General features: G+C 54.3%; 1 protein-coding gene across 1 annotated transcript; it reads left to right on the plus strand.

Annotated features, from left to right (window-relative positions):
- The first annotated feature begins 5,790 nt into the window (after positions 1-5,790).
- SOX1 (SRY-box transcription factor 1) lies at positions 5,791-7,320 on the plus strand. The gene has a single exon (XM_053970785.1). The coding sequence runs from the start codon at positions 5,912-5,914 to the stop codon at positions 7,028-7,030; it is 1,119 nt and encodes a 372-aa protein (XP_053826760.1). The 5' UTR covers positions 5,791-5,911; the 3' UTR covers positions 7,031-7,320.
- Positions 7,321-9,987: the final 2,667 nt, after the last annotated feature.

Raw genomic sequence — 9,987 nt, forward strand, 5'->3', positions numbered from 1 at the left:
GTGTGGTATTTTTGTCTAAAGGACCACTCGATAACTCGACTATAAAAAGTAAATGGTCTGGCTACCCTTTTAGGTAGAAACCCCAAACCGTAAAAAATAGGATAGTGCAAACCCTCATCTCCCGCGAGATGCTGTGCCATCTGATCAGCACATATTTCCGACGTGTGCCTTAGTAATAACCATTTTTAAAGAAATTTTAAAATTTGAACAGACTTGAAAAGTACAACTTTTGTGTAATGTTAGAAGGTGTAGTCAGCCTGTTAATCACAGGGAGTGGTGTCATTGGAATGTTATCAATGACTTGTTCAATTTTACTGTAATTACTAACAAAATAAGACCACGATGGATCACAATACAGGATATTCTTCTTTCGGAACAATATTGTGCTGGAAGTCGAGCTGATGCGTAGCATAAACAAACATTTTAGAAAATGTTCCTGCTGACAAAACTTCGTAAAGACACGATTCTGGTTATTCTACCGACACGAAAGTTCTACCGGGGGAAGGATCGGGGCCGTTCCAAGGCGAGGAGACACGCAGAATGTCCTACCGGGAAAAGGAGGGGGGAAGAAAATCTCTGCTTAGGCGCGGTCTGACCGTCCCGCCGTCCCGCCGAGGTGTGCCGCGCCTTTCCCTTGGCCGTGCCGGACACCCCCGGCACACCGCTCGCCGGGACCCGCTGTCGCCCTGGGGCAGCCTTCGGCTGCTGCGGAGATCAGACGTGTGGGAGATCGATACTATTTCTTTTAGGTGCAAGGGAAATATAAAGCTTATTTTCAAAGCCAGTAAAAACTAGAAAGGAAGGAGAGAAAATAGAAAGGCTGGGATATACAAACTCTTCAGGAAGAGGCAATTTATCGACACTGTGGAGAGAGCGGTGATACAGAATTCTTTTAGAAAAGTGGCTTCAGCCGCCCTTTTATCGGACACAAAAAATACATAAATAAATGGCAGTACATGGAGCAGCAGCCTGCCCTCTGGCCGCTTTGATTTTGGCCGGAGCGGGATGGCCCTGAGCACACCCCCGTGCTCCGTGTCGCGCCTCCTGCCCAGCACCCGCGCCCCGCAGGGCGGGCAGCTCCCGGCAGCCGAGCCGAGCCCGCCCGGCTGTGCAGGGCAGCTGCCTGCTTTCATTATGACTTCAGAAACCTTTCGGCCCCGTCCCGTACCACCCTCGGCGTTCCCCTGCCGTGCTCCGACTTTGCCCAGGGGCACCCCCGCAGGATAGTCTCAGTGCTGGTGGCCTTGTTGCCCCCTACCCGCGTACTCCCAGCGTGGAGGTGGGCGACACGTTGGTTGGGGTGGAGATAGAGAAAAAGCGGCCTGTGAGCCACTGACCCCCGCCCAAGCCGCTCCGGGGAGCCGCAGCGAGGTCCCGCAGCGGGGCCGCCTCTCGGGTCCCGCGGGTGTCTCAGCAGTCCGGGCTGTCTGGGAGCGGCGGCCGGGAGCGGGGCGCGCCGAGGCGGCGGCAGGACAGCCCTTACTCTCCTCACGCTTCCAGTTGGTTGGCACGGCTCTCCTGGGCGAAGGGGGGAGACATTTCTCGTCAGGGAATTTTAGCCCTTTCCTCCCCACCCCCCCGCTTTTCTTTTTCTCCTTTCCCTTTCATTCATAAACCTGGTGGCTATAGACGCAGCTTGAATATTGACGTCTCTTCCCCCAACTGCTCCTCCGTTAACCCAATTACAGAATTCATCAAGAACTGTGTTGAATTATCTCTTTCCATACAGTATCAGCATTAGCCTAATTAAAAGCTATAATGTCTGATATAATGATTAAATCGTTAGCTCTGCTGTAGGGAAGCAATATTTTGTTTTCCCTTCAATTAGAAGCTGATTGAGGTTTTCAGAGCAGGTCAGCTGTGAAATTTGAATTATATGTGTGAGTACCGTTCACAGGGTGAGCCCCTACTCGAAAGCTCCAGAGATTCTCCATACGCTTTTACCCAGCAAGCTGAGAAAAGACAACAAAACATAGAAAGAGCCCGTAGCTGATTTGGGACTGGTGCTGTAGGATGGCACGGAACAGTTGTCAACGCTGGAAAAGAAAGCGGGACTTTATTCAGGCACCCTTTTTCCAACCGTTCCATCTCGACTGGGTAGCAAGCCGGTCACGTTGAAAGCTGTGATCCCCGAGTCGCCAAGTCACCGAGGCAGGAAAATGCTTCCTCTCTCTCCTTTGCCTGCCCTTTCTGCTCCCTCCCGGTTTGCTCGCTTTGGGCCAGTAACGGCACCCCAGTAGCGAGGGAGTGTTTTGCATTTCCTTCTGGATAGTGGGTTTTAGAGTGAAGTGCCAGAGGAGCTGCAAGCGATCCCACTCCCTCCCCGCCTAACGTTTCAGACAGGGCTGGCGAGGGATCAGGCAGCCCTCACGAGCATCCCCCCACGGCATCGCCTCGGCGCGGGCTGCCGCTCGCCGGCCCCGACCCGGGCCGAGGGCAAGGGAGGCACGGCGGCAGCCAGCAGACGGCGATCGCCGCCTGCTCCGGGGCGCCCGGCTGGGCCCCGCCGCCCCGCTGCCCCCTCCTCGTCTGCGGGGCACACAGGGCACAGCGTCGGCCGGGCCCGCGGCGGGCGACCCCCGCCCCGAGGGGGCGGCCCTCCAGGCGCAGCCGGCTGCGGGGAGAGGCACAGCCCGCCGAGGCGCGTCCCACCTCGCGGCGCGGAGGCTGGGGGGAGCCGTGGCCGCGGGAGGCACTCATCACTGCGGCCGGCCTGCGAGAACGGTACCTGCCGGTACCTGTCCCTTCCGCGGGCCCGGTGGACGACCGGGGCCGCGGCCGGACCTTTTGCACGCCCTGGTCCTGCTCCCAGTGCGCGTCCTCCTCTCCTCCTCCCTTCTGACTTCCCTGCAGCGTTTACCCAGCACACACCACACCCCCAGCCGCCCCCACATATTCCCTCCACAACCCGACTCCTGGTTCTTTGCAACCCCACTTTCTGCAGGGGAAGGTCCGAGGACCTCTCATCTACGGGCGCAGCCCCGGCCTGCATTACCCCAGCCCCGCAGCCCTGTCAAACGACACTCGCCAAAGTGCTTGACCTCGTTCCTAGCCCCGTGAATCGGAATATGCATTACCTTTACCACGGAAGAAAAGCCCTTGGCTGCCCCCTCGAACTGGCTTTTACACCTTCCTCCCGCCCGTTCAGTCGATAGACACCCCCTGGCCGAAGGTGAGCGGGGGCACCTGTGCCAGAGGCACTCACGGCAGCAGCATGTCCTCGCTCCCTGCTCTCTGTCCGCGTTTCTTCCCGCTACCGTGTTCGTGTAAGTTCGGCTGCTTCTAGAGGCATTCTATGTTTATTTGCCAGGGGTAAACCCCACACCGGGAAAAAGTCCAGGAGGGGGTAGGCCCCGGGAGGATGTGGATTAGCAGTTGCCTCTGCACCAGAGAAGGGAAAGTTCAGCCTCTGGCACAGTTTCCCTGAACGTGAGGGGGAGGGAAGCTGGTGTGTATCCCCAATTCCCAGGGATAAGGGTGTGTTCCCACGGGGTCCACTGGCTGGCAAGATGCATAGGACTCATCAGGAAAAGATTGCCCCACAGCGATTCGACCCATTTATTTGTCAAGGAGGCCCTTAGGTGCCTTTCTATCAAATTTCAGGGGAAAATACCACTACGGCCTTGGGTGGATAATTTGTAAGCCATGCCATCTTATCTCGCAGTTTTTACTCCTCATACCTTCATTTGTCCATCCAAGTGGAAATGTGCCTTTCTGCAGTAACCTTCTCCCCCCCCCCCTCCCTCCCCTCCTATCCCAACCAATTGTATTTTTAATACATAATTTAGCAATCACAAGGGCCTCCCTTGTTTTGCCATGGCAAATATGGCAACTTAAGAAACTATCAGCTGGAGAAGCGCGGGTCCGTTCCTGCACCGTGTCCCCCCGCCCTCTTTGCACCCTTAGGGCTGACTGGGAGAGAATAATATCCTCCCAAAAGCATCGGCACCCGCCCGAGTTAACAGCATCACTCAGACTGAGCTCAAAGGCTGGAAGCAGGCTGAGCCTTCGGCCACCAGAAGTGGAGAGGCACTTTCCTCTCCTCAGCAAACACATATTATCATGACGAGTCATTGGAAATGAGAAAAAAAAAGTCTAATCCTAGCCCAGTGCCTAGGACCAGTGCTTTGTGCACAGAGCATATTCCTCCTGCAGAAAACTTCTGGTGGTAATAACAGTAACTGGGGGAGTTGCAGCGTGATTCCAGCCTTGGATGGCCACTAGGGTCAGGAAAATTAACACGGACCGTGAAAAGAGCAGGCACGCTGTGTGTGCCTTTCTCCACCTGGCAAAAGATTATGGGGGCAGCCGTTTATACGTTCGTGGGCATTTGTGTGATGGACTTGCCATTCCTATGGCTGCAATTAAAGAGTGCAGCATGAATTTCCATGTGGACTATTTTCTCCCCCGTATAAAAATAACTATAATTTTACAGGACAGCCAGGGCACAAAGGTAGTCTTTTAATGTTTTCAAGGGGAAAAAAAAAAATCATACACCTGTACTTACTATATACAAAGATAACATGTTTCCGTATACCTTCTTTAGTCGCAGGTGCTTTTAACTCCCCTAGGACTAAGTGAAAAACGACTGCGTCCTGCCTCTTCCGCATGCCTGGGCCTGGCAGCAGTTTTAACACCTGGGAGAGACGTCTGAGGGGGCTCCGGAGAAATCTCCAGAACGAAGTCCCGCGGAAAAGGCACGTTTACCTGCCGCTCGCACGGCTGCGGTACCGGGGCGGACAACCTGGGGCGCCTCAGCCCCCCCTAAATACTGCTCGACGGTCGTCTCAGTGATGGGTGCGTCCGGCGGGGACGGGGCGGCCCGCGGCTAGAGGGCTCCCTGCGGCGATGCCCGGCGGGGACGGAGGGGTGGCCGGGGGGTGTCCCCGCCTCGGGGGCGCCATCGGCCGCGGCCCCTCCGCCCGCCAGCCCACCCCCCCCCCCCCCCCCCCTCGAACGCGGCGCGCCCCGGCGCACGTCACCGCTCGGCGCGCGCCATATGCAAATGAGCGCCCGCCGGCGCGCCCCCATTGGCCGCCGTCAGGCGATTTAAGGCGGGCTCGGCGCGCGCCGTATGGCTGCGGCGCCGCTCGCCCGCGCGCCCGGCGGCTCCTCCTCCTCCTCCTCCTCCTGTGCCGGCCCCGTCCCGGCCCTGCCCGGCCCGTCCCGCCCGGGCCGCGGGAGGGAGACCACCGCCAGCAAATTACTGTGCCGCCGGCCCCGGCCGCCGGGCTCGGAGCGTGTTTTGGTTGGGCTCCTTCCCCCACCCCCTCCCTCCCCCGATCCTCCTCCTGCATTTTTTTTTTTCCTCAGTTAACGTTGAAATACTTTTTTTTTTTTCCGCCTCCTTTTCGCGTGGCGGTGGGTTCTCCTCTCTTCTTCGTTCACCTGCGATCAGCGGATGCAAGTCACACACGCTCCCTCCCCTCCCTCCCTCTCTCTCTCCAAGTTAGCAGCAAAGAACAAAAAAAAAATAGCTCCGTTAAGGATAAGAGCGGGAGCGGAGGGGTGTGCGCGCGTCTGCCGGGGAGCGCCGGCGAGCGGAGGACACCGCCGACGGCTCCGCACACTCCTCCCGCCGCGCCAAGTGAAGCAGCAAGTTTGCCGTGCACCTGTTTGAGCAGCTCGAACCCCCGTCGCCGCCGAGCCCCGAAAGTGATTTGCGAAAGGGAGAAAGTTTTTTTTTTTTCCGCCGGCAAGGTCGCTGATCGCTCTCCTCGCGGATCTTCTTCTCCTCCTCTTTTTTTTTTTTTTTTTTTTTTTTTTTTTTTTTTTTTTTTTTTTTCCGCACGGCGGTCGCTACCTAGATACAAACGGGTTTCGCCTCGCTCGCTCCCCGGCCTCCCGGGCTCCTCTATGTTTGATTCATTTTTCACGTCTGGCACCGGTGGAAAATAAAAAAGCTACTTGAATGTACAGCATGATGATGGAGACGGACTTGCACTCCCCTGGCGGAGCCCAGGCCCCCACGAACCTCTCGGGGCAGACCGGAGCGGGAGGCGGCGGAGGCGGCGGCGGCGGCGGGGGAAACAAAGCGAACCAGGACCGGGTCAAGAGACCCATGAACGCCTTCATGGTGTGGTCGCGGGGCCAGCGGCGGAAGATGGCCCAAGAGAACCCCAAAATGCACAACTCGGAGATCAGCAAGCGCCTGGGGGCCGAGTGGAAAGTCATGTCGGAGGCCGAGAAGAGACCGTTCATCGACGAGGCGAAGCGGCTGCGAGCGCTGCACATGAAGGAGCACCCGGATTATAAATACCGGCCACGGCGGAAGACCAAGACCCTGCTCAAGAAGGACAAGTACTCGCTGGCCGGGGGGCTGCTGAGCGCCGGCTCGGCCGGGGGAGGCCCGGCCGGCGTCGGCGTGGGCATGGGCGTCGGCGTCAGCCCGGGCAGCGTCGGGCAGCGGCTGGAGAGCCCCGGCGGCACGGCCAGCGGCGGCTACGCGCACATGAACGGCTGGGCCAACGGCGCCTACCCGGGCTCGGTGGCGGCGGCGGCGGCGGCGGCGGCGATGATGCAGGAGGCGCAGCTCGCCTACAGCCAGCACCCGGGCAGCGGGGGGCACCCGCACCACCCGCACCCACATCACCCGCACCACCCGCACAACCCGCAGCCCATGCACCGCTACGACATGGGTGCCCTGCAGTACAGCCCCATCTCCAACTCGCAGGGCTACATGAGCGCCTCGCCCTCGGGCTACGGCGCCCTGCCCTACGGCTCCCAGCCCCACCAGAACTCGGCAGCGGCGGCGGCGGCAGCGGCGGCGGCGGCGGCCGCCTCCTCGGGTGCGCTGGGCGCCCTGGGCTCGCTGGTGAAGTCGGAGCCCAGCGTGAGCCCGCCCGTCACCTCTCACTCGCGGGCCCCGTGCCCCGGGGACCTGCGGGAGATGATCAGCATGTACTTACCGGCCGGGGAAGGCGGGGATCCGGCGGCCGCTGCCGCCCAGAGCCGGCTCCACTCCCTGCCCCAGCACTACCAGAGCGCCAGCACGGGGGTGAACGGCACCGTACCCTTGACGCACATTTGAGCCCCCGCAGCACCGGAGCGCCGGAGGCAGGCACGGACGCGGGCACCGGCTCGGCCACCGCTCCCGGGCCGGCCTGCGGGACTGCGCGCCCCGCCGCTGCCACCGCACGCTCAGCTCCGGCCGCCTGCCCGCGCCCCGGCCCCGCGCCGCTCCTGCCCCGCTCCCAGGTTCCCCCCTCTTATTTTTGCCTCTCGCGCTCCTTCCCTCCCGCCCTCCCCCGCCTCTCTTTTTTTTTTCTTCCTTCCTTCCTTTTTGTACAGAAATGTTTTGATGTTCTTGTAATAATAATAATAAATAATAATAATAATAACGAGAGAGAAAAAAGGTAACGGTTGCTTTACTTACCTTTTTTTTTTTAGAAGGACTAGTTTATGAAACTAGTTTTAGACTGAACTTCTTTGTTTTATCGAGACTTTTTGTACAGTATTTATCATTCACCCAAGATACATAGAGCGTTTATTTGCAAAAGAGGAGAAAAAGGGGGGAAACGGCGGCGAAAAGAAAAAATGCCAATAATAAACACACAAGGTTGTAGGTGATGCCAACTTTTATATCGCGCGGAACAGCTATGATTTCAGTCACGGATCGCTTCTTGCGAGGAGTTTTTATTGACTAATTAACTCGAAGTTGATGAGGAAACAGTTCTCATTTATTACTCATGTACTAAGACAAATCCAAAAGAACACTTAAAAGTTTTTTTGTAGATATTCTCGAGGGTTTTTTGGTTTGGTTTTTTTTTTTTTTCGTTACTTGTTTGTTTATTTATAAAACTTTTTTTGTTTTGGAAGCTCTATTTTTTTTTCCGGGGTTCGTAAAACTTTATTGTATCTGGATTTTTTTTGTTTGTTTTCTCTTTGATTTTGTTTTCTTTTTGTATCATTTCTTGTAAATGCATTGTGAAATAATTTTTATTTAGGCGGTACGAATTAAATCAGATTGTGTATATAGTTTACTAAAAAGCCTTCTGCTAAATGGAAATCCTAAGGATGCGGTACTTTTTTTTTTTTTCCCCTGTTTTGATTAAATAAATTTCAAAGCGGAAAAAGTCACCTGTATAAAAAGAAAAGTTAACTGGCGAACACAGTGGTGTTTACCATGGTAAGCCTGGAAACACAGCAGGGAAACCTAGATTTTGGGAAGGAAGTTTTAAGTAGCAGCGGCAAACAGAATGAAGTGCAATCTGCAGTAAATGTCGATGTTCCCTAACCTGTGTAAATCAGAAGGGGTGAAGGTAGATTTATTTTATTACTCATTCCCTAGTGCAAGGGAAGGCAGTTTACTGCGTTACTCTTCTAGCCGTGAACGTTCATTTTGTGGATTTTATGGCCGGGCTGGTGGTCCGGACCTTGCCGGAGCCTTGACTTTTCCCTTGGGGGGTGATCGGGCGCTGCCCGCCCCTCGGGCCCCCACTCGGCCGGGAGTTCCCGGCGGCCCGGGGGACACCCACCTCCCCGGGAAACGAGAAGACACCGTCCAGCGCGGCACTTCCCCTCTAATTAACACCATGGAAAGTGAAAGCGCTTCTTTTTGCTCGTCACGAAAAGAAAAGCGACCTCTAAACCTCACGCCCGAAAAGCAGTCCCATCCACCCGGAGCGTTCCGGGGGCCGAGCGGGGAGCGGCGAGGTCACACCTTCTCCCCCTTCCCCATCCCCCCCGCCTCCCATTTTTAGCGACTGGTGCGAAAGCTGTCGAGCAAAACGATGCGTGTCATTTCTTTGCAGAATGTTGTTTAATGCTTTGAGATCTAATTTAATTTTTTTTTTTCCTAGCTGTTGAGAGTTACTTTTCTATATGTTAGAATTAAAAGTTTGCTGTAAACTACTGTAGCAAATGAATTTTTAAGGTAGTCATAACTGCTCAAACAAAAGGAAAAACCACTAACTTCCAGGATTTCAGTGTCGATCCCAGCAGGCTGTAGGACTGTTCGTCTTTTAGCTCTGGTGAATAAGTACTGCATCCGTCCAGGAGTGGGGAAGTTTTAGTTAGTTAATGAGGAGCGGGTTTGGTCCGTCTTAGAGATTGCACTTCTATAATGCTGACATGTCAATTGACATACATAACTCTTCGGACTCCTGTCGATAATTTTGTATAAATCACTCATACTGAACGCAAAATTTTCATGGAAGCTGTCCATTGATTTCAGCCCAAACTTTTTTTTTTTTTCCTTGTCTTTTCTTAACTATTCGAGCCTTTATTAAAATGGAGGAGTGTGCGGGTTCAGACAGTTAGCAGACGGCTTTTGGAAATGCTCAGCGACCAAAGAGTGCATACAGAAAGCAGGAACCTGTGGGAAACTTTCTGCGGCATTGATCACATCCAGCCAAACACAGTCTTAGATGAAATTTTAAAAATTAATAGCTGCACCTTTAGGTATGCAGATTAAGCTGGGGGGTACCTGTTGAACTGTTTCTTGAAACTTGTTGTCCTTCATGTGCATATACTCATAAATATCTGTACATACCATAGATAGCATCATGACCGAAGAGAAGTGTGTGTGTGTGTACATGTGCACATGCAGACACTTATACATTTGATGCACCCTTGTTACGTGCCTTTTTCTTTAAGGGTCATAGCTGTTGAAAATCACATTTAATGACGATATAGAATAGGAAAAGTCCTGTATCGCTGAACGCGACTCATGGAACAGGATTGGAGTGATCAAGAGAGAAAAGCAAATAAATATCTGTTCATTTGCGTCCAAACAGCAGAAATACTATGGGGAAGTGATTTAAAAAAAAAAAAAAAAAAAAAAAAAAAAAAGAAGAAGAAGAAGAAACAAACATTATAGCTCTCTAAATTAGCTTCTTTTAATGAGTTTTCCCTCCTACCATCACAATTTAGCGGCTCAATGGCGTTATGCCTAGAATAATGGGAATACCTGCACCTTCAACACAAGGGGATTAAAGAGACCCAATGTCGGCTATATTCAAATAAGCTTCAAACACCCTCAGCTCG

The sequence above is a fragment of the Vidua macroura genome, chromosome 2 (genome assembly GCF_024509145.1).
Source record: "Vidua macroura isolate BioBank_ID:100142 chromosome 2, ASM2450914v1, whole genome shotgun sequence".
NCBI classification, from domain to species: Eukaryota; Metazoa; Chordata; class Aves; order Passeriformes; family Viduidae; genus Vidua; species Vidua macroura.